At 34.5% G+C, this 26,258-nt stretch overlaps 1 protein-coding gene across 1 annotated transcript in view; it reads left to right on the top strand.

The window, feature by feature from the left end:
• Nucleotides 1–1,182: 1,182 nt before the first annotated feature.
• LOC128222241 (uncharacterized) overlaps nucleotides 1,183–26,258 on the top strand; it is a 35,944-nt gene continuing 10,868 nt past the window's right edge. The window contains exons 1-4 of the mRNA XM_052931194.1: nucleotides 1,183–1,313; nucleotides 4,477–5,708; nucleotides 18,505–18,561; nucleotides 24,722–24,911. Of these exons, the coding sequence (XP_052787154.1) occupies nucleotides 5,418–5,708; nucleotides 18,505–18,561; nucleotides 24,722–24,911 (538 nt within the window). The 5' untranslated portion in view covers nucleotides 1,183–1,313; nucleotides 4,477–5,417. The remainder of the gene's footprint in view (nucleotides 1,314–4,476; nucleotides 5,709–18,504; nucleotides 18,562–24,721; nucleotides 24,912–26,258) is intronic.

Below are 26,258 nucleotides of genomic sequence, written 5' to 3'. Positions count from 1 at the left end.
GTTACAGTTTCTTTAACGTGTTCGGTGTAAAGCTCCAATACACGGGATACAAGTTTCATGGATTGAACCAGTACGGACTACGCCATTTTCTCGGTACTATCCTTTTAATGCCGAGCGCTAGGCAAGAAAGCTACTGCATGGTACCATATTTTAACGTCTTTCGGTTTGACGCGACCGATGTTTGAACTCCCGACCCTCCGCACCCGAACCGATCGCTTAACCACCGAGTTATCGGGGCAGTAAGCTACTATCGGGGCAGTAAGCTACATCTTACATCTCTACAGACAAAAAGTACTTGTTGTTTGGTATATTAACGAGTTTGCATCCTGCATAATTCAACCAACTAATTTTAAGATCATTCAACCAACTAATTTTAAGATCATTAAACCAACTAATTCTAAGATCATTCAACCAACTAACTTTAAGATCATTCAACCAACTAACTTTAAGATCATTCAACAAACTAATTTTAAGATCATTCAACCAACTAACTTTAAGATCATTCAACCAACTAACTTTAAGATCATTCAACAAACTAATTTTAAGATCATTCAGCTAACTAATTTTAAGATTTAAGAATTTTGATGCAACTCATCCAGAATATTTTAAGAATGTTAGTCCGTAATTATATTGAAATTACATGTATACTTGGACGATTTTAGGCGAGGGGGCGGGGGGGGGGGCGGGATCGACGGGTGCCCCCCTTGGTCCGCTAGCCTTTGTATTTTTCATAACTAAAATGTTTTAAAGAATTTGAATTGTTACTAATTATCAATAGTATTTCGTGTTAACATTCTAATAAAAAAATCAAACTCATTAAAAGTTTTGATGTCAATCATTTAAAAGTATAGTATTATGCTCAAATAGCTGTAAAAATGTGATTTTGTGTTTCTTCATAATATGAACAATAGAAAAAAATATTTTGAATTTTCTTGAAAACGGCTGCTAGGTGGAACGTTTAAATTTTGTGAAGTATTCCTTTATGTTATTATTTTGAGTGTATTACCGTAGTTAGAATATTAATGAAATGTATTTAAAAGTTGTACATGCCTATTTTGATGTAGTTTACATGACCGTGAAAACTCTTGTAAGTCTGTGTGCCGGTAAGGGGTGCAACTCTTTCGGTCATGTTTGATTTTCGCGGGGAAACGTTTCAATCATAATCAGTGTCGCGAGAGGCATGCCAAAATCACTGGGGCGTGTAAAAGATGCTATACACAAAAGAAATGTGATAAAAATTAGGAAGTTAGACTTCACATGATTATAATCAGAGTTAACACAAGTTTTCTTTGTGCGAAGAGAATTGAAATAAGGTAAGTTTTCAAACTGTCTTTGTGTCTTATTGAAATTTGATTGCGATAGTTTGGTCAAGTTACAGAAGTTTTTAATTGATAATGATCAGGGTGAACAGACGCTTATAAAGCATATTGAGATTTATTTTAGTCGTCATTATCTTTTCTTTTTCATCTAGTTTAACTGTTCGTCAAGTGAATTTTCTTAAATAAAATGTAGAAATTCTGAACAAAATACCATGGTGACTACATTTGTTTGAAAATGATGCCATGATCTGTTAATGATGGTGGCATATGGAACAAATTATTTTTGACGTATACATTGATCATTGATTATTTTTTGTACTTGTATGTATTAAAATTACTTGTATATCATGAATTGGATTACAACAATAACGCAGTATATCGCAATGAGCAAATATCTATTTATAATATAAACAACAAACAAACAAAATTCTGCAGTTCTGAGACGAGTCACCCGATTTTCAAGATGATGAAAACAGGAAACATGTGTCTGTATTACTCATAAGCATTTAGGCTGGCTATGCAGAAATATTTATTTTAATTAATATTTGAACTTTTTTTTATTATTGCAGTAGTGGAGTATCCTGTCCAAATTGTTCATTCATGTAAATTCTAGATATTTAGAGAAACAAATGAGTTTTTCATACAACAGTACATGTACATTGTTTTACAAATCTCTATCATATTTTTTTTAAATGAGGCATAACAAAGAAATGTTTGGTTCTGGTTTTAAGACATAACTTATTTTTTTAACCTAAAGTTATTTTTTTATGTCCAGCAGTCACTTTTTTCTGACTATTCTTTTTATCAAATTATCTCCTTAGAGATATTACTATACATGTAAATAAAGAAATATCCGCACCTATTCTGACCCTATATTTTTTGGCAGTGAAATCAGTAAACAATTTCACATTGCATAAACTGGTCAACTAAGATAAATTACAGTAAAAATAGATATTCTTACTACTAAAAAATATTAATTTGAAAAATTGTACCAAACAGCAGGGTTCTCAATTTAGAAGGTCTGTAAACAGCCCAGTTGGGTTATAGAGCACTCGCCTTGTCAGGGGAAGAACACAGGTTTGAGCCCTGGTCTGGCTGCACATTTTTCTCATCCAATGACAATATGACATACATATGTATTGCTAAGTTAGCTTCATTGATCCTTATGCAAATTACCAATGCATAAAAAAAGGTTTGTTTCTGGTTATATGCCCCCAAAATGTGTTGTTAGGTATCTGTGTTTTTAATAAGGCATGTTAATTTACAGTCAAAGGGCATTTTTTGTTGACATATGGAACTTAGAACTACTGCAACATTTAACGCTGAACTGAAGTCTAGTTTGTCCAAAAAAAAATTGGTTACCACATTTTTTTGCAAAATGTTGATAGTTTACTATTTTTCAATATTTAATTTTGGAGTCAGTGGAAAAAAATAGGGTTCCCTCTGGTTACCAGGAACATACCTATTCTTGTTGGACCCAAACATTTGAAGCAAGCCTATTTCCAAAACAGCCGTAAATTTCTCAAAGCTTAAAACAGATTGTGTCAAACTTTTCAAGGTTTGTTTACACTCAATTTCCCTGACATGATTGCTTGGAGTTAAATATCGGTGCTGCAGCTCAGATTCGTGAGCTATTGGGAGATATATTCACGCAGAATTTTGGAATAGCAATTTAAATATCACATGGATGCTTTGTTGTGTTAAAATTTCAGGGAAATACTAGTCTATTTAGGATAAATAATTAACTGTCTCCTGTAGAGAAGGTAAATAGTCTGACAGTTTTTTAAATGTCATGATTGTTTGCTTGTAAGTATAAAAAATTAAAATACAGGGTTTCCTCTGGGTTTTGAAAAGTTATGGCAATTTTTTTTTGGCAGGGTGTTGAGGGGGCCATAGCAGGCCCCATTGCTGGTCAAAGGCGCTGTCTGTGTGGGATTTAATGCATTTTAAGTTTAAGCATTCTAAAGCATAATAAAAAAATTGGTTTGGTTAGGTTTACATCCTTTTCACAATCAGGTAGTGAAGGTAGGCTTTTTAAAAAAATATGATATATTTGTATTAGGCTTTATATAAGAACTTTATTTTCGTAACTCGAGAATGGTTTTCAAGAAATCTTCTGAATAAAGCATTTAAGGTGTTAAACTACATATAAAACATTTAATTTTTTATTTTATTTTTTACCAACTGACTAAGAAAATCGTAGTGTTGGTGCCTATTTCGTTGGTAGTGTCGGGTAACCGGAACCAAATGTATTTTATTAGGCCTAAGTTTGTATCTAAACATACCTAAACATATTGATGCAAGACCGAAAAGTGAAGGCGGTTAATAACCTGGCAGCTAAAGGGCTTTAAACATTTCTTATATATATAGATAGGTATTAAAGTTTTTTTGGCAAGTGATTTTTTTGCAATAAGTTTTTTGTATAGACCTAACTATTTGGTACATGTAATTAAATCAACTATTTTACAATATATTAAATGGGTTTGTTATATATACAAATAATTAACTTATTAACTCATCATTCTTTCTCAAAACTGTCAATCAAACAAAGTACCCAAGTTCAGTATCCACTCGAAGAGTAATTAAAAGAAGTTATGCATTTATAAGTTATAAAACATTTGGTTAGAAAGCGGAAAATAAAGTTAATGGAGAAAAGTGTCTAGTATATATTCTAACGCATTCCAATGATGACAAATTATCCCGCATGATATTATGAGTACATTAATTACTTTACACAAGCAGCGCACAAAACTCCAATCCTCCAATAATAATACTCCAAATGGATGTTTTAGATTTAACCAAAATGCACCATTTATGAGCGAGTTTTTTTTCAGTCCTATTTTGGGCTAAAAATTGACCCGATTACCCTTCTTGAAAGTTTTTTGGAGCGTTGTCGTTCAAGACCCTGGTCTATGCTGCACAAATTAAATGTTTTGTTGTACCAATTGTGCTGTAAAATATTTGAGCAAATATTTTTTGTCAATTTCGCTTCAAAGCACTACTGAGCGAGGGAAGGGTGTATAACCATTATGGAATATGAGTGATATAAAAACAGAATTTTCCATTACGCTTAAAAGCAGTTCTGAGCAAGCGAAGGGCGTAACCATTTATTCCGCCCCTGCATTATGAAATATCATTGTTTTTCTCATTTTTTCAGGAGCAAGGCAATTATACACCACCATCACCATGCCACATACATCCATGAACCTGTTGGGGAGGATTTCGTTACATTGATGAGTGAGTTGGATGTATGAATGAGCTGGAGTTCACATATGTTAGTACTTAGTGTACAAGAACTCATGACACTCGTATGGTAAGAGTGGAAACTACCTGATTCATGGCAGAAATGTTTTAATGGGTGATATATGAAGATACCGGGAGATAAGTGGAAGTTCTTTGTTCATTCATTTACTTGTACTGATACTGGAAAGTGTACATGTTTCGGGCGGGATTTTTAATGTATACATGTGGAAAGTGTTCGAAAACTTGAATTGACCATTATTCATCTGGAAATTGTACATGAGTTGATGGGGATTTTTGAAGTATACATTTTAATAGTTTTTGAAACTTTTCATTGACCAAATTTTGTCATGAAACTCATTAATTCTGGAATTGCGTCAGGAATGTTTTATTCCCGATGCATGACAATTTCGTAGATACATGCAGTGAACAGTGGAAGCTTTTTGTTCATTTTTACGTGATATCTATAAATTGTACTTGAAAGAGAGAGTTTAAACACTGCTAATTACGTGGTAAGGGTATAAGGTTTTGAATTTGATTACCAGCTTGTTGGATAATGTTTTCTGACAATACAAGATACTGAAGTGTTTGGTTCCTTAATAGGAAAACGCGAGTGTTCAGTAATGCTTTAGGTGAAGGGGAGTTGAAAAAATAATGTCAAAATGTTTGTCTGGAGATACATGTATAAGTGTCAAGTCTTCATAAATTAAACATGGCCAATTCTATTTATAGCCATTTACAAGTGTTGCTTGGCTATGATGTACATGTTGATGCTATGTACATGTAGTCGTGAATATACAGTGAGTCTTTGACAAATCGTTTCGGAGTTTGACAGAACATTTTACAAAATGAATTACCATGGCAACCATAGAGGTATCACATAAAACAACGCCAACAACAAACAAAAACAACAGCGTATTTCCATCTCATTCTCAATATTCCAATCAGTTTGAACGAGGACCTTTACCGAACGTGACGTCCCAGAAAGATTCAAACATGTGCGCCGGACGATTGTGGATATTCCTTCTCCTTGGCGTAATTTTGGTTGTACTGGGGATCGTTTCGCTAGGAATATACATGAATATGGAAAGCGTGACGTCTTCGAAGGAGAATATGGAGCTGATGCCACTGTATATACCCTCTGGAAGTGTGAGTAAATTGTATAATTTATTATTTAGTCTACTAAATGTTTGTTTTGATAATATGATTTATATAAGATGGAAGATTGCAGGAGAAATATAGTGAGAGAAAACTGGTAAAAACTCTTAAAGAGACTTTTTCATGGTATGAAAAATGCACTTTTTACAGATTTTTTTTATTTCAAAATAAAGTGTGGCAAATCGTTAGGAGTGTTCAAACTAAGATACTGATGACTGGAACACTTCAACAAATGTTGATATTTATGTATACGCTCAAATTTTGTCTTTGAAACCTCAATTAAATAGAAAAACTCACAGTATCCTGATTAGTTAATTGACATTATACCAGATGTTACCAATGTATTCAATAAAGGTTAAAACATCCATCAGCTTATTATGAGCCAATGTGGGCAAATGGAAATGATATCAGTTATCTAGCTTTTTCAAAAGAACAATGTATATTTTCTTGAAATTAGAAAGCAACCACCATTTCCTAGCATGTTTAGTCAGACCTAAAAAAAATCATTTGGTTCTAGGGCAACATCCTAATAATTTTGCCTATAATTTCTGACCAATGAGATGCCTATAATTTCTGACCAATGAGATGCCTATAATTTCTGACCAATGAGATGCCTATAATTTCTGACCCGTGAGTTGCCTATAATTTCTGACCAATGAAATGCCTATAATTTCTGACCTATGAGATACCTATAATTTCTGACACATCAGATGCCTATATCTTCTTGTCAAGAGATGCCTAGTATAATTTCTGACCCAAGAGATGCTTATAATTTCAGACCAATTAAATGCCTACAATTTCTGACCAATAAGATGGGTCAGAAATTATAAGCAACTTATAGGTCAGAAATTATAGGCAACTTATGGGTCAGAAATCGTAGGCAACTTATGGGTCAGAAATTATAGGCAACTTATGGGTCAGAAATTATAGGCAACTTATGGGTCAGAAATTGTACGCAACTTATGGGTCAGAAATTATAGGCAACTTATGGGTCAGAAAATATAGGCAACTTTTGGGTCAGAAAATGAAGAGAAGGAAAGGAGAAAAACTTGACCTTAAAAAATAATGATGAATAAAGAGCAGATAAAGAAAAAAGAAGAGAAAAAAATACATGAAACCACTTGTACATGGTTTACATACAGGACATAAATAACAGCCCTTAAAAAACTTTATATTATGACACAAAGGGCCAGGCCTTTAAGGCTTGAGGACCGGAATTGCGACATTCCTGGCTCTGCGCACCCGTTCTATTTTGGCAAATGAAAGATCAATTGTGATGGTGGCTAACTAGTGAACAAAAATATTTCTCCAAAAATAAGCCTGCTTTGCTTTGAATCCAAGCTAATAATTTAATTACCCAGATATTTTTCCTCAGCCATGGTGGAAGTCAGATTCCCACGGTAGTTGCCAGATATTCTTGTCTGCGAAATATTGGAAGATTTTTCTTAGAATTTTCAATTGGGCGAAAAGTTCTGCTTTCATTTAAAATGATTTTAAGTCAGTTTGATTTATTCGAAAAGCAGTTTACTCTTGTATTTAATTATTTTGTTAATTGGTTCTTGAAGAATTTTTAATGGTAGAATGGTTAATTTATATTGCTTCAAAAGTAGATCTAATTTAGGAAAGTAATTTGATATTTAAATCACGAAAGCTCTTATCAAGGTATTAATTAATATTTCAGACATCAAGAACATGGTATTATCATTAAGTATTGATAAGCCAGAATTTAGTTTAAACTTTAATTATTTTACAACAATTGCGAAGAAAGTTATATTATTAAGTTATAGTTAGATGACATGAAGTAAATTCTTATTCTTAATGATTAAGATTGGGCCGAGTGAGTATTATCAGTATAGCTAACGAGTCCTTCTTTATCATTAAGGAATTACTTCAGGTCTTGTAACTGACTTCGAATACATCCTCATTTGCTGATACATTGACTACGCATAATCTGGCATCTAAGGAGTATGTATCTGATGAGTGGCAGTAGGGGGACCTTTAAACACCAGCGAAAGTTGAAATTCTTAATGATTAAGCCTTAATTAATGAATAACCTATCTGCAATTTCATTGGCTTAAGATGTAGGTTGTATTCTAAGTTTCTAACTTAGATTAAGTCACTCTTGCAGGTGGCACTTTTGCGCGAGAGTGTTGTCTTGTGTTGTGGGGAAAACCAGAGAACCCCAAGAAAACCCACTTGTCTGGCTTGGTGACCAGTCCAACCAAACTCACATTCTATTTATAACTATTAAGTGTTAAGGAAATATACTTTTCCCTGCCATAATGAAAATAGTTCCTGCACCCACAACTAGTAGTATTTCAGATTAATTATACATCTGTGAACGCTTCCATGCAAGTGTTTAATTCAGTATTTTTAGGTAGTGATTCAAATTATTGTTGCTTTTACAATATTGTCAAGGACATCGTTAAATAACTAGCGTTTAGGTTTAAATGAATAACATTATGATTTCCCCTCATGCTTGTTATTGAACAGTGCTATTCCAATGTTGAGGTTAATGTCAAGTCATGTGAAGAAAGGAAACACTAGACATGGTAAATTCTAGTGATGTTCTGATGATAGATTATCATCGAAAATTGATTGGTTGCGCCTGAAATTGGCGACAATCAATTGTATAATTTGTTAATCATCGATTCAACTGGCGAGTTGTTTTTCTTCTTTCCTCTCGTTATTTGTGTTTGGTTTTATCTTTTCACCAATTTTCTTCTTTGAGTTTATTTATTCATTTAAATTGGAAGTGTTCAGTGGTTAATGTTAACAATATATGGCCGAAAGCAACAACAACACTAGATACATGTAAATTAAAACATTTATACATGATACTTATAACATTTTAAGCATAATTAAGGAGAATGAGTTATGGTACAAAATTAAAACTACTATTAAGGAATTGTTAAAAACCGATTGTTGAAACTATCGATAATTGGTTACTTGAGAGGAACCGATTATCGATAGTCAAACTGGAATCATTGGCGCGCTTTTCATTCCCACCACTTGTAAATTCAGTAAAAGTATCAAATTTAGATTTTAGCAGCTGAGTGAAAAGCATTTAAAAGAACAACATTTCTTGGTTTTGGAGCTTAACTTAAGCTGATAACTGGCTGAGATTTCCTTGTTATTGAAAAGTGTTTTTTTCTCTTATGACTTTTCTCCTGTGAAAGCACAACACTGCAGTTTCTCAGATATAAAATCTTGAACCTTGACTGGTGAAGTGAAATACAATACTGATTCCTGCAGATTAGGCGTGACACGATTAATGTTGTGGTTCCCGTTACTCTATTGACTCTATTTTTAAAGCTGCACTCTCACAGATTGAACGTTTTTACAACTTCTTTATTTTTTGTCTTGGAACGAGCCAATTATTGCGAAAATCCATGGAAACCAGTTATATAATACTGGTGACAAAAAACAAGATCGCAGGTTTTTATATTTAAGTTCAAAAATTGATGTTTTATGCATTTTTCTTAAACCGTTAATAAAACATTAATTTTCAAACGGAAATATGAAAATGTACGATCTTTTTTTTTTTGCCAGCAATCTTATACCATTGGTTTGCAGATATTTACGCAAAAATTTGCTCTTTCCAAGACAAAAAAAGAAGTTGTAAAATGGTAAATCTGTGAGAGTGTGCATGTACATGTAGCTAGTTTAAGTCCAGTGACCCTAATCATAATTAAAAGAGAAAAAAAAGTGTAACTTTTGTATATGATTTTGTTACATTTTTGGCAGAATTTATTAATGTCAGAATGTGTGTTTGTAAACAGTTTGATGATATTCATACTTTATATGCTATTAAATAATTTTCCAAGATAAAATGTTAATTCCCTATAGATAAAGCTGCGCCTGTTTTCTGTCAGAATGTAATAGAAACCAAATCATTATTTTTGATTAGCCTTTAATATTATGTTTTTTTATGTGTGCAGCATATGATAAAAAAAGGTTCAAGTTTTCCGTGAAATGAAAACGTTAACAAGTGTAAGTGCCAACCCTATAATTTCATATTACTTCCGAAATGTAAAACTGCATCGCACTTGTAAGAATAATGAATATTAAGCGAGTTCATACTATACTTGTTTTTAGAGCTTATTTAATTGTATCGCTGTACTCAAGAATGGTTACAATTTTCAGACTGGAAACTTAAGAAACCTTTGTATGAATTTGAGATACAATGATATATTATTAAACCTTTTTTCATTGGTATGTTACTGCCAGTGGCTATTTCAATTTAAAACCCCATTTTCTCATGATTACAGCTATTGTTGTGAATTTTCCCCTTTTTCTTTATCCCAATATTTTATTGTTATAGTGTGGGTTTAAAATCACTGGCCATTTATTTTCTCCTCAAAATGTCTCATCGGGATTTCAGCTTCTTTTTTCAATTTTCGGAAGACTTCCAAAGTAAGTTTAGTACTGAATTATGTCATTTAATTGACTTCAACAGATAGTTCTTTTTTGTCTCCTCAACTTGAACTCAGAATTTGAATTACAATTGATTTTAGAAGCTGTATTCGGAGCATTGTCAAAATAAACTATCAAAATAGCTGGTAGGAGTTACTTGGTGTGTTTTAGTATGGAACGTAAGGGATCATTAAAGATAATCATGTCCATCTGAAATTGAAATTGTAATGATTGTACCTGTCATTCTAGTGGTTTAGTGGTTTTGTATATGTTGTGTCAAAGTAAAAAGGATGACTTTGTGAATCTCACATGTAACAGGGGCCATACAAGTATAAAGACATTATCTTGTTTTGTCCATCAGAATTTGAAATTGTAATAATCGTACCTGTCATGCTTGCTGTTTAGTGGTTTTGTTTATGTTGTGTTGAAGTAAACAGTATGACTTTGTAAATTAATCTCCCATGTAACAGGGGGGAGGGGGGTACAAGGAAATTTGTCATGCTTGCCGTTTTATAACGGTGGTTTTGTTTATGTTTTGTTTATGTTGTGTGGGATTAACAAGGATGGCTTTGTAGCATTTTTTCACCATTTAAGTGGATCTTCTGGCTCCTGTGACCCCCCCCCCCCCCCCTCAAAAATATGAATAAGTAAATATTGTTTTGCTTCTTATTTGAAGTCAGGAGGGCCCTCAAAAGAGCCTCTAAACCTACATCATCTACAAACAGTGGAGAACAAAAGCCCGTTGAGGGGAAAGGGCGAAATCCTTTATGAGACATATTCAATTAAGATGTCTTACACTTGAAAATAATAATGTCCCTAAAGTATTTTGACATTTAAACTCCCCCGCCTTTTACTTTGGAAATGCAGACTCAAAAAGCTCACTTAAACCTTTGCAGACCCCCCCCCCCCCATATTTTAATCGCCAGTGTAATACCACTAGACCACTGTTTGATGTACTGGAGTCTGTTTCATGGGAAGGAACTTGCGGGTGGGGATGGATTGGGAATTAGGCAGGGTTGGAAGTGGGGTGTAAGTGGTAGGGGTTAGGAGTGGAGGGGGAATGGATGGGGTTTGGGGATGGAAGGGGCTTCGAGTGGAGCTGGTTGGCATTATATGAAGATTTCCTAGATGAGAATTTGACCATTTTGAAATTTTCCCCTACATGTAGGGACGAAATAGCTCGTATTGATTCTTCATGAAATGGCCCTTGAATTGACATCCCAACCAGGTATACATGTAGGTACTACTTAATTCTAGGTCTAGCTGTTAAAGACATGGGACAATCACCTCAGAACCATTTGCCCCTTTATCTGTGTCACAAGCATTAAAGCCCTCAGAGTCACTGCCAAATATCTAGATGTATGTTCAAAGTAGCTAAAACTGCTGAAATTATCATTCTGCTTATAACATCTCAAAATAATAAAACAAAAACATATCAAATTTAGTCCAAAATATTACATTTCTTGATATCATTGATTCATGAACTGGATTTGATTACCAGATTTGAGTCAATTAACACACAAGTAGTTTGAGCTATTTATTATAAACAATACGGTATTTAAATGATAAACATCTTGGCTCATTATTTAAAATGGGTGGGTTTACTATGAAATCTTTGATAAGATTAAAACTTTAGATTATTTCATTGTCTCAGTGTAATTTAATTTATTTTGAGTTAAATATTTAAACATGTTTGAAAGATTTGTTTTTGCAACTAAAATTGTTTGTACATAAAATTTTAAAAAATCTGAAAATGAGCCCAAAAGTTGAGTCTGTATGATTATAATAGCAGGCAAAGTACAAAACTTTAATATAGCTAGGTGCACATTAAAAATGAATGGACAATTCAAACAGATCACTGTTGAAATATTATTATTGGTTATTATTATTATTTTACTATTCATCAAAAAATATTATGAGCAAATTAAATAATTTAGTTATATTGATTCTGTTAAAAAAATCGATATCTGTAAAAAAAAGAATTAATAGAATATCTGACTAAAGACGCCAGAAAATCTTGTCGAAATTTTATTATTTATTTACAATATTCAAAAGCCTATTCAGACATAAAAAAAGCTTTTTAAATCATAATTAGTCCCATAAAAACTGAAAACCGCTACAAAAAGTGGTTTGTGCTCAAAAGAGCTATTTAAATGTTCAATGCTTTTAGGACAAGTTTTTACAATGAAATATGACCACTTCTAAAGGAATTTTAATACTTGTAGCTTTTCTATTTTATTCTCATATCAATGTGTTTCGCACAACCAGTGTGATCATTAAGTGCAACCATTCAGTAAATGCACCTGCTCAATTGTATGGTCATGTGACTGTCATGTGATTGTGTTATTTACATGTAGGCTATATTGTACCTGGTTTGACAGGTTGCAATGTACTATTAAATTTAACAAGGTCTGATGGACTGTTGAATGTTTTAAATAAATTGATTATGTTTTTGTCTATGATGGTAGTGAAACAAATATCTTTTATTTAATACCTTCAAAGACCAATTTAGTACTATATTATGTGGAAATAATTGTATAATGAATTTTTAATACCAGTAGTTTTTTTAATAAATGGGGTTAAATGTCCACATACATTGTCTTTTTACATCTTAAACAAATCTATCACATTAAATGAATCTCATGTATTGATGTAGTTTTCAATTTCGTTATATACAATAATATATGATGGTATTTGAAACAGTATTTTGCGATAAACATTAATTTTGCTGTTGTTAAAACAATAAAATAGTCGATAAAAACTAAATTATTTGTTTGTATAAATTAGGGATGGTAACGAGTAGTAAAATTAATACTCGAGTACTCGGACGATCGTTCGATCGAGTACTCGGGTACTCGATTACTCGGAAATATTGAATATGTGTTCGCAAAGACAAGATTGTGAATACATGTATCGTTAATGACGTATATTGTGCGTTGGTCGTATTATTGGTCATTTTCACCATTAAAGTAAACTTCCATTACGTATTTTAACAAAAAATGATATAAAAAGAAAACAAATGTTGTTTCAGGCTTTTAATTTGTCTTATTCGTTTCATTTTATTCAAGTACGCACTGCAGAAATGAACAACAATCAGAATTACAATGAACGAAAATTAATAGCATACATAAAAATAGTCAACAAAATTCAATACGAAGTTCAGTTGTTGTTTACTTAAACTTATTATTTTTTAAATGATAGTTTTTCGTACTCTGTAATTGTTGTTTATCTCATTAATATTCATAATTCTTGATTTAAAATATCAACCAATCAATTGTGATTATCATTGCAAAAATAGTTAAAATACGCCCATTAAGAAATCTATTCTCGGTCGATACTCTTTCGCTCGTTAGCGTCCATTGTTTGGTGAAAGGTCTCTAATTGGTAAACAATAGAATTGTGTAGGTGAAAGTACCGCTATCAAAACTTCACCAATTGACATCAGTGCTAATTTGAAATAGGGGTCCTTTGTTGACAGTTTGCAACTTTCGCAACAAATGTCAACTAATTGATTGAGGTCAATTGTGTACACAGCGGGGATTAGAGGGACCGTAAATTGTCCTATTGGCAACTAACCAGATCTGATATTTTTTTCTGTAAATCGTGTATTTGGTGAATTTTATAGATTTTTTTGATTTTTTTTCCGAGTACTCGAGTAGTGATTTGGTACTCGAGTACTCGGACGTTCGATCGAGTACTCGGGTACTCGTTGCCATCCCTAGTATAAATACAAAAAGTGTGTCATTCTACAACTGCTTCGATATTTTCCATTGATCCGTCCATCCATCTATTGATCTGTCCATCCATTGATCTGTCCATCCATTGATCTGTCCATCCATTGATCCGTCTATCCATTGATCTGTCGATCCATTGTTCATTGATCCATTGATCCATCCATCCATTGATCCGTCCATCCATTGATCTGTCCATCCATTGATCTGTCCATCCATTGATCCATCCATCCATTGATCCGTCCATCCATTGATCCGTCCATCCATTGATCCGCCCATCCATTGATCTGTCCATCCATTGATCTGTCCATCCATTGATCTGTCCATCCATTGATCTGTCCATCCATTGATCTGTCCATCCATTGATCCTTCCATCCATTGATCCGTCCATCCATTGATCCGTCCATCCATTGATCTAACCATCCATTGATCCGTCCATCCATTGATCTGTCCATCCATTGATCTGTCCATACATTGATCATTCCATCCATTGATCCATCCATCCATTGATCTGTCCATCCATTGATCTATACATCCACATCCATCCACATCAACATCCACATCCATCCATCCATCCATCCATCCATCCATCCATCCATCCATCCATCCATCCATCCATCCATCCATCCATCCATCCATCCATCCATCCATCCATCCATCCATCCATCCATCCATCCATCCAATCCCATCCCATCCCATCCATCCATCCATCCATCCATCCCATCCAATCCCATCCCATCCATCCATCCAATCCCATCCAATCCCATCCCATTTATCCCATCCAATCCTATCCCATCCAATCCTATCCAATCCCATCCATCCATCCCATCCAATCCAATCCAATCCCATCCCATCCCATCCCATCCATCCATCCATCCATCCATCCAATCCAATCCAATCCCATCCCATCCCATCCCATCCCATCCATCCATCCATCCATCCATCCATCCATCCATCCCATCCCATCCCATCCATCCATCCCATCCAATCCTATCCCATCCGATCCCATCCGATCCTATCCCATCCATCCATCCATCCATCCATCCATCCATCCATCCATCCATCCATCCATCCATCCATCCATCCATCCATCCATCCATCCATCCATCCATCCATCCATCCATCCATCCATCCATCCATCCATCCATCCATCCATCCATCCATCCATCCATCCATCCATGCATCCATCCATCCATCCATCCATCCATCCATCCATCCATCCATCCATCCATCCATCCCATCCCATCCCATCCCATCCCATCCCATCCCATCCCATCCCATCCCATCCCATCCCATCCCATCCCATCCATCCAATCCAATCCTATCCCATCCATCCCATCCTATCCCATCCATCCCATCCTATCCCATCCATCCATTCATCCAGATATTTTGCAGTTGAGACCTATCAATACTACAATTTAAGAAGTATTCCTACTTGTTTGTTAAATTTACTTTGTTCAAATTCTTCACTGCCATAAATAATATGCCCTTTTCTCCCTAAGCACCCAGTGTCTTTCATCTACAATACCATTTCCTTTTAAAAACCTGGTTACATATTATATCTTTAATTAAATATTAAAAACTATGTTTACATGAACCAGAACCCTTTTCATTAGATATTTAGAAGGAAATCCCTTCTCAGGGATATATAATTTCCCTTTAAAAACAAATTCATTAATTTATCAAAGTAAATTTAAACTTCAAATATGCACTATCATATTGTTGACGATAAATAACATCTATCGTTATTAACCACGTAACCAGAACATGCATAAATACTGACATTACGCCAGGCACACTTTCATCGCATGCCAAACCATGAGCGCGTATCAGATATCGTGGCAAGCTTGTGTCAGGTTTTAATGCGATCTTTCAAGCGTGAAACCGAGCTTAATTTTATCAACCTGTTACCGCAGTTTTGGTGAAGGTATTTCATCCATCATCAAACCAAAACAAAATGCTAACGGTAATGGAAGTTTTATTTTAAAGTAAACAGATTGTTACTTGTTATTAGTTTTGAAAGTTTTCACCGAGAGGTTTTTTTACATTTATATATATATAATATTATATGTGTAATAGTTAGATGACATGAATAAAAATCTTAATGATTAAGAATAGGCAGAGTGAGCAAAGCAAACGAGCCCTTCTTTATCATTACCATTTTAATTCAGGTCATTGAACTGACTTGAATACAACCTCATTGGCTGACACATTGTTAACACAAACTCTGACACAGGGAGTGTGTATCACATGAGTGGCAGTGGGTCAACCTTTTTAACATCCACGAAAGTAATCTTTAAATGATCAAGCCTAGTACTTGATACCTATCTACAATTTCATATGCACATAAATGAATGAATCTAAATGTATCTAAATGAATATTATGCTAGGCCTAAAAAAAAAGGATGTAACCCTAACCAAACAATATTTTTTTTTTAGGCCCTATTAAAGAAACAAATTAATAAAATTGCTATTTATATATCATAGTAATTATTCTGTTTCATTACCTCCCTTTAATATACACGATCATAATGGTGGTGTCGTTATGGTGTTATTCAAAGATATAGTCCATGCAAAAATTATAATGGTTAATCAATATAAACTAAACATAATAATAATCTTGATGTTAATATCTAAAATATACTAAGGCCTTACAAAAAAATGTCAGAAATTACCAGGTAGGGATTTTTTTTTTTTTTTTCAATTTTTAAATATTCTTTATGTCAAGATCATTTTCTTGAAAAAGCGCTTTTTCCTTCAGAAGTCACTCATATATTCTGCACTGTAATGGAGCTATATATTCTGCACTGTAATGGAGCTTAATGATTCATTAAAAATTAATTATGGTTCATTTTTAAAGAAAAATTTGGTTTATAGTGGGAAGACCATTTTTTTTTCTTTTTGAAATCAATTAATATTAAGGTTGGTGGCATTCATTAGGTAGGATCTGGTTACCTGAAAGTTAACATTTTGTATTGTTAGCCCTAACACATCTTTGCATCTTTTGATGGATGGCTTACCTTAAATATAAGTTTACATTTCCTTAAGATTGTATCTTCAAAATTGACTTAATACATGATAATTACATTACTAAAATGCTAAAATTCTTTATGCTTACAAAACATAAATAGTCTAGCCACCTGTATTTCATAAATAAATACAGCTCCAATTTTTTTTAAAAATATCCAACTTTTAGAATTTCAACAATGAAAAAAAAAAAATTATTACTATTTTTTTATGGTTTATTTTAGGAGTATGTATTCGTTTTTGGATATTTATCAATGCACATCAACATTTATAATATTTTATGTAGATATATCGCTAAGCTTATAAATATATCATTTTTCACTCCTTTATTGTATTTTGACATAATTTTTTTTACATAACTACTGGCCTTCAAAATGATGTTACAAACCCTGCTAAATTTTTAGATACATGTATGTAAATTCAAATTTTGGACAAGATTATTAGTGAAGTGTTTTTTTTCACTTTCAAAGGCATGGTGGTGGGGTCCTTCGATAGAGGAAAATAGGGTCATTTTGGCAACAAGGTGAAAAAGACTGATTTATATATTTTTATGTTCAACTTGTTTGCTAAATCTTAAGGGGTCTATGCACTTCCAAAAAAAGGGCGGGGGGAAGGGGGGGGGGAATAGGGCTGAAAAAAAACACACTGCAGTGCATGGCTTGCAGGCTTGTGCTAATTTCGACCACTGCCTAAATTGCCTGAATTGAATTCTTCTTATCAAACATAAGAAAAATAAGACTTAATATCTCTAGAACATAAAATATATAACTTGATCTGTGTCTCCCCTTCTTTCTACAGTACCAACGCCGTTATTCATTTACTTATTAATGTGACTGCATTTGATACTTTGAAGAACAGGTGAAAAGAAAAAAATGCTTGGGGGAATAAATCATCCCGGGAAGGAGGGAAGAGGGGGTAGTACATTGACAGCTGAACGGGATTTAGATGCTAAACATTTATGAAATACAAGTATTCAATTTTAGGGTATGATGAATTAACACAAACACTTATTATCATATTGCAGGTTCAGATTCTGTACTTGATCGAGGTTAAATTTCTCTTGTGTAATAATCAGGGATGTGATTTGTCCAATCCGCGGATTTCCGCGGATATAATGGATACAAAATTAAATGTTTGCTGTTATAATCGGGGTTGTGATTTGTGTTATCCGTTAATTTCCGCGGATCTAATAGATACCAAATTAAAAGTTTGTTGTTTAATAATCGGGGTTGTGATTTGTGTAATCCGTGGATTTCCACAGATCAATCATTGCTCCAGGGACCAAAAAATAAAAAATATATGTTTAACTTATTATGAAATGTGAAGTGGTTGCTTTTGGTTGTTACATATATTTAACCCTTTGCATGCTGGGTAAATTGTCGTCTGCTCAAAAAAGTTGTCTGGTTTATTCTAAATTTCTTTCAATTTACTTGAAACTTTGGGGATATATTGACTGAGTGGCAAACAGCTTGGAACCTGACCAGGCGCCGAATTACTCGGCGTCTGGTCTGGTTCCAAGCTGTTTGCAAAGCCCTTAAAATCGCCATCAGCAGCCTAAGGGTTAATAATATTATTTATTAATATTTAAAATTCTACTTTCTATGTGTTTTCAGGTGCTGTTGGCTGGTCTGTGTGTGAGTGGTCTGTTTTGGAAGCGATACAGAGGACTGGTAAGAATCTGATCTTGTATTGTGGTATTCAGTGAATCTAGAAAGCCCTGTAACTGGTTCCAGATATTTATGCAAGACCTGAAGTGATTTCCGGGCTTTGCTCAAATTCTCTGCACAAGACAAAATTTTATGCTTTCAGGTCTTGCTCGAATTCCCTGCACTGGTAAAATACTTTCCGGGCTTGCTCGAATTCCCTGCACTGGTAAAAAAACTTTCCGGGCTTGCTCGAATTCCCTGCACTGGTAAAATGCTTTCAGGGCTTGCTCGAATTCCCTGCACTGGTAAAATGCTTTCAGGGCTTGCTTGAATTCCCTGCACTGGTAAAATGCTTTCAGGGCTTGCTCGAATTCCCTGCACTGGTAAAATGCTTTAAGGTCTTGCTCGAATTCCTTGTACTGGTAAAATGCTTTCAGGTCTTGCTCGAATTCCTTGAACTGGTAAAATGCTTTTAGGGCTTGCTCGAATTCCCTGCACTGGTAAAATGCTTTCAGGTCTTGCTCGAATTCCTTGTACTGGTAAAATGCTTTCCAGGCTTGCTCGAATTCCTTGTACTGGTAAAATGCTTCCAGGGCTTGCTCGAATTCCCTGCACTGGTAAAATGCTTTACGGTCTTGCTCGAATTCCTTGTACTGGTAAAATGCTTTTAGGGCTTGCTCGAATTCCCTGCACTGGTAAAATGCTTTCAGGGCTTGCTCGAATTCCCTGCACTGGTAAAATGCTTCCAGGGCTTGCTCGAATTCCCTGCACTGGTAAAATGCTTATAGGGCTTGCTGGAATTCGAATTCCCTGCAATGGTAAAATGTGTTCAGGGCTTGCTCCAATTCCCTGCAACAGTAAAATGCGTTCAGGGCTTGCTCCAATTCCCTGCAACGGTAAAATGCATTCAGAGCTTGCTCCAATTCCCTGCAATGGTAAAATGCGTTCAGGGCTTTCTCGAATTCCCTGTACTAGTAAAATTGGGGTGATTGTTGGCATATAGATTTGCCCTTGGCTGTCCCTGGCAGAATGATATTTAGGTGACAGAGGTGCACACCTGGTGTTTTATTCCTGCTGCACTTAGTGTAACCAGAGTTTTGGCCCTTGAATGAGCAAAAAATTGAAATTGGGACTTTTTCAACTTGTGCACATGTAGCTCATAATTTCAAAATTATAAGTCATACACTCATGAGATATTCCAGGAAGGTATTTGATGTTATTAATTTGTACATTTATTGAGAATGGACAAAATAATGGCAGATATCGATATGCTTTGTGACAAACACGTCATGTTGGGCTTTCCATGTCATATGGACACATTTCCAGTTGTTCTTCACATGTTTCACCTAGTCTGTTTTCAGTGTGTGTATACCACGTGATAAATTAATTCCGTCATAAATGCTATGTCGGAAGGCAATATTTTGCTTCGAATAAAGACTTTAAACAAAGATAACTTCATTATTTTTTTCATCATTTTAATTCAAACATAGCGCAGTCTACGTCGCTTACGGATTCCCACCTTTCAGGTCTTTCACTAGAGGTAAATTGAGAGTTTTGTTTCTTAAAACACTTCGACAAACCTTTTCACAATATAGCTGTCTGATGGAGCACTATCAAAACATTTTGGAAAAAGGTTTGTCCAAGTGTTTGAGGAAACTAATCACCTTATCAAACTTCGGTAATATAACAAAGGCGGGGCCGGCTCCTTAAGCGGCATAGACTGCCCTTTGTTTATTTAAAATGGTGTAGTAAAAGAAATGCTATCTTTGATTTAGTCTTTATTTTAGGCAAAATGTTGCCTTCCGATGTAGTATATATGACGTAATTATCACGTGCTATACATACACTGGTTCTTTATTGTCTAAAATAATAGTTTGAAAAACGCAACACTCAGCCTTGAAAAACATCCTTTTCAGGAGAAGTTTTATCTGAATTGGGGACATGACATTCTTCGTTCTGTGGAGATTTAACTACCCAAATGTTTAAGCTTTATTTTGTCCTCCCCCTTGACCAGAGGGCTTTAATTTCAAATGATTTGGGGGTATGATTGTGTAAAAATGCAAATTGCAGAAATTTTCTATTCAGAAATAATAGTTGCTATGGTAACTTAAATTACTAGGGGCTGTGTTCACACGACCCTAGATTGACCTTTTTATTGTATTCTGTTTGTACTTAAAAGGGTTGTTTATGCTAGAGAAATTTAGTTTTCAGGTTTCAAATTAACATATAACCGTTTTTAGTGATTTCAGGTCAATTTCAGGAACAATTTTTAAAGCTGCACTCTCGCAGATAGACAGTTTTCATGTGTGGAAAAGACTAAGAATGAATCCGTATCATGATAATGCCTTTAATTCTGTAATGTAATATAACTCAAAATAGAACAGATCTGAACTGCTGGGAATATTGCTGAAAAAATCATTGTTAGTAATGCTTTTAGCAATAAAACATAAAATTTTTAACATAAATATGAAAAACTTGGATCTGATATTTTTCAGCTGTCTAATATTTTGTTTTCCACACATTTACCAAAAAATAGCTCATTCCAAGAAATGTTTTTAAAAAGTTGTCAAAACGGTAAATCTGTGAGTGCAGCTTTAAGGTGCATCCTGAGCATAGAAACTTTTGTCAAAACTAGGAAAAATAAGTTTTTGGTAAATGTTTGGCCACCCACAGCTTGCCTTTGTAGAATCTATTGTACTTCTAGGTTTTATTCATGTAAAAAACATCTTCCATGTTTATATAAATCTACTCCTTGTATCAACAAAACCTCAAGGCTGGTGCGGGCTATTACGCCCACATGCTGCAAGTTTACATTGTGTCGGCATCTATCATTTTTAAAACTGTTTCTATGTTTGTATACATTTCAGCCAAATATTTTAAATGATTCATACAGGTTCTAGAGCTATATGGGAATCAACATAAGTTGCAAAAAACCACATTGATGCATAGAAATGATCTATAATACAACCGTTGAAAACGATGACGATGTGTCATATTCTTCGGCCATATGTTTTATCACATTTTCAGGTTCAAGCTACTATGGGAATTAACTCTGCTCTATCTTTCTTATGTAAACTTAAAGTATTAGCTAAAGTCATGGCCCAGATTTCTCGAAACTTCTTAAGTCCCTTATAACAGGATTAAGCTAAGCTCACAATTTTTGGTTTACAATAAATTGCGTAATATTACTTTCTTTAAGAGTTTTTATACTTTAGATAGGAATTATCATTATAATAATCACAATAAACCATTTTTCATTTATCAAAATTCAATTTAAGTATGTATTTTGTCTAATTGAAATAAGCTACTTAGGCCTGTAAGGCTTAAGAAGTTTCGAGAAATTGGGGCCAGGGCTTTTTCCATATAGTACTCATGTGTCTGACTATCGGGCCCATTCCCAAAGCAAAATATGAGATATTTTTCCCAGTCTTCAGAAAAAAATCACAATAAAAAAAGAACTTGTTTTAGTTGTACTGGTTTATTTTCAACATCCTTATAAATTAGTTTTTTTTGATAATTGAACTCGGAAATCATTTATTTTCATCACATTCAGAGATCAGTATGAAATATTATCTGTCATGATTTATTGCAATAGATATTTATACACCCCAAGGAATGCTATTTTAGCCATTTTGGGTCTTTTAAAGGGAAAATAAACTAATATTAAATCATTTCCTAATTGGCTGGAGACTTGACAGCTTTTTCTTTTACCTGTAAAATTTCCCAATTTCGGCATTTTTCATGACGCAAAATTTCCAAGAATGTCTAGGGTCTTTTTCCCAAAATGGACAGAAAAAGCCCTGAAGTCAGTTATGGAAGGGTGTTGCACTCTGTTCTTTTTCTGTAGCACCCTCCTGGCCGTATGGAGACCAGCGCAGCATCAAGTTCTGCCTTCATAGCATTATAAATACATAAAAAACTTAAAGCATGTCTGACTAAATTACTTCAAGTAAACACAATTTCAAACATTATTGCCAAATTCATAATGTTCAAGTTCTTCATAGCCCGATTTAATGTCCCCTTTTTATCCAATCACTAGAATCCTATCCTTTTCTGCAGCACCCTGCTCTTCTTACATCCTGGCTATCCCTAGTATACTTGTATCATTGTATTTTCCTATTTGAGCTTGCAGCCCTTTTTCCCCAAATTTTGGGAGTATGGCGGGGCCTTTTGACAGGGGAAATTTAACTTGTATATTGCAAAAATCATGTTACCATCATGCAAGCTAGATTATCGATTGTTTGAAACTTAACATGGTGCCCACCTGATCTTTACCAGTTTTCACAGTCTGACAATGAAAATATGACTTCTACAGATAGTAGTAAAATAAAATTTCCACAATGGGGGAATTTTTGACACAACCTGGGGAAAAATATATACTTTACTCCATGGGGAATGGGGCCCAATATCGGCCCCAAATTTGCCATAAAAAAAGGGCTGGCTTGATATGTCTTATACTTTCTCATGATGTTAAATCATTTATGTTTTTTTCAGGTTTTTACTCTTGTCGGTATCATCATAGCCTCTCTGTATCCTAGTTTGAATTAAATAACGTTGATGCCATGAAACAATCTTTTCATATGTTGATGATACGAATGTGTCAAATACTTTGTTATTATTTTAAAAATTTATTACATTTTCAGGTTCTAGCTACTTTTGTATTAACATAGCCTCAGCATTTCTTTGTATCCTAGTTTAAGTTATAACATTGACGCCATGTTACAACCTCTGCAAATGTTGCCGATACAATGTGTCAAATACCTCGTAATGTTTAATATATTATAAGGTCCTAGCTTCTGTCAGTATCAGCGTAGCTTCAGCTTTTCTTTGTATCCTAGTCAGAGTAATAACGTTGCATGTTACAACCTCTTTGAATGTAGATGATGTGATGTGTCAAATACTTCGTTATTATTTAAAAAATTTATTATATTTTCAGGTCCTAGCTAACTGTCGGTATCAACGTAGCCTCAGCATTCCTCTGTTTGCTTGTTGGGGTAATCACATTAACTCACATGTTAAACCTCTGAGAACGTTGACGATGTGATGTGTCAAATATCTTGGCATTATGTTTAATATTTTACTATGTTTTCAGGTCCTAGCTACTGTCGGTATCAACGTAGCCTCCGCATTCCTCTGTCTGCTTGTTGGGGTAATCACGTTGACCCACATGTTACAACCTCTGCGAACGTTGACGATGTGATGTGTCAAATATCTTGGCATTATGTTTAATATTTTACTATGTTTTCAGGTCCTAGCTACTGTCGGTATCAACGTAGCCTCCGCATTCCTCTGTCTGCTTGTTGGGGTACTCACATTAACTCACATGTTACAACCTCTGAGAATGTTGACGATGTGATGTGTCAAATAACTTGGCATTATGTTTAATATTTTACTATGTTTTCAGGTCCTAGCTACTGTCGGTATCAACGTAGCCTCCGCATTCCTCTGTCTGCTTGTTGGGGTAATCACGTTGACCCACATGTTACAACCTCTGAGAATGTTGACAATGTGATGTGTCAAATATCTTGGCATTATGTTTAATATTTTACTATGTTTTCAGGTCCTAGCTACTGTCGGTATCAACATGGCCTCAGCATTCCTCTGTTTGCTTGTTGGGGTAATCACGTTGACCCACATGTTACAACCTCTGAGAACGTTGACGATGTGATGTGTCAAATAACTTGGCATTATGTTTAATATTTTACTATGTTTTCAGGTCCTAGCTACTGTCGGTATCAACGTAGCCTCCGCATTCCTCTGTCTGCTTGTTGGGGTAATCACGTTGACCCACATGTTACAACCTCTGCGAACGTTGATGATGTGATGTGTCAAATATCTTGGTATTATGTTTAATATTTTACTATGTTTTCAGGTCCTAGCTACTGTCGGTATCAACGTAGCCTCCGCATTCCTCTGTCTGCTTGTTGGGGTAATCACGTTGACCCACATGTTACAACCTCTGCGAACGTTGATGATGTGATGTGTCAAATATCTTGGTATTATGTTTAATATTTTACTATGTTTTCAGGTCCTAGCTACTGTCGGTATCAACGTAGCCTCCGCATTCCTCTGTCTGCTTGTTGGGGTAATCACGTTGACCCACATGTTACAACCTCTGCGAACGTTGATGATGTGATGTGTCAAATATCTTGGTATTATGTTTAATATTTTACCATGTTTTCAGGTCCTAGCTACTGTCGGTATCAACGTAGCCTCCGCATTCCTCTGTCTGCTTGTTGGGGTAATCACGTTGACCCACATGTTACAACCTCTGCGAACGTTGACGATGTGCCGCTTCTACAAGAGTCAACAACTCTGTCAGTGCTTCTCCGCGTATAGTCGGGACGTCTTCTCGCTGAAGTTTGATGATGAAGGTATTATGCCGTTGGAATGGTTAACTATGGTTAAGAAGAATTATAATGTTATTAATTAGGTGTTTCCATATTAGCCTAGTTATTTGTCCAAGGTTAGTTTATTTCCCTGAGCCCGAAAGGACAAATAACTCCGTCAATATGAAATCACCTGATTAATAATGGTTTTATTAATTAACTGTTACATATGGTTCGATATTTTGGTTAAAAAAAACAACATTCTAATAAGTTACCTCAAATTTATTTTTAAAGCCTGTTAATCGTCTGTTCTTCTCGGCTTAGGGAAGGGACATCTTTCATTGCAGTAATTGACAATGAAGCTATAATACTGTTAAATCTGTTAACTCAGCCTTTTCATGGTTACTAGCCAGCCACTCTATTGTGGGTGCATTTTGCGTCTGCTCTGAAACCTTGTAGCATTACCATAGCGAAAAAAACATTGTCCCAAAACATTGTCCCGGTAGGGTAGCATTTGGGTCACAATTTTGTTGTGACTGGGGCTTTTGGCAGTTTTAGGCTGAACAAGAACCCTTCATAAAATGTCTCCAGGCTGGGCATTAAACCAGGGTCCTATATATGTCTCACTATATTAAACACCCCTGACTTTGGTCCTATTATATTCAGTAATTTTGCACATCGAATATAGAAAGCTTACACCTTTGAAATGTCGAGTTACTTGTTTCAACACTTTCAAGAAATATTGCTTGCTAAATAAGTTTAATTTTTGTTCCGTCGTTGTAAAATATCTTAAGATCATAGACTTCAAGTTATATCATCTGGCGACAATTTTTCTCGAATCTTCCCTTATAACAGGATTTTAAATAGGAATTATCTTTGTTATTATCACTATAAACAATTTTTCATTTATTGAAATCAAATTTATGCATGTATTTTGGCTAAATGAAATATGCTATTTTTAAAAGCCTGTTTATAAAGTTTCGAAAAATTGGGGCCATCATCTTCTTGCTTCATAGGTAATTGGGTTTTAAATTGATAAAGAGTGTAAAATGGTGGAGCCAGATTTTCTTCCATGTTGTTTCCCCACAAAGCAAGGATAATTGATTTTCATGGGGTATTTAGTTAATTAATTATTAAAATGCAGTTTCGTGGGGAACAGATGGCTTAAAGGCACAGTATGAATTAAGGCAAGAACATCTGGGCTTTATAATATTCTAATTATTGATATGCCTGATTTTATTAAGTCTACTGGCCAATGAATTTTAAATTACAGGCCAATCAAAACACTCAGATTATAATCTTAAATTTAATTTTAATCTGAGTTGGTTTAATTGAAAAGTTCCATCAGTTCCATTAAGAATTAATCATAGGAGCATTTTCTTACTATTTAGG

This window comes from Mya arenaria, chromosome 16 (assembly GCF_026914265.1).
Source record: "Mya arenaria isolate MELC-2E11 chromosome 16, ASM2691426v1".
NCBI classification, from domain to species: Eukaryota; Metazoa; Mollusca; class Bivalvia; order Myida; family Myidae; genus Mya; species Mya arenaria.
This window is presented reverse-complemented; position numbering and strand designations above follow the sequence as displayed.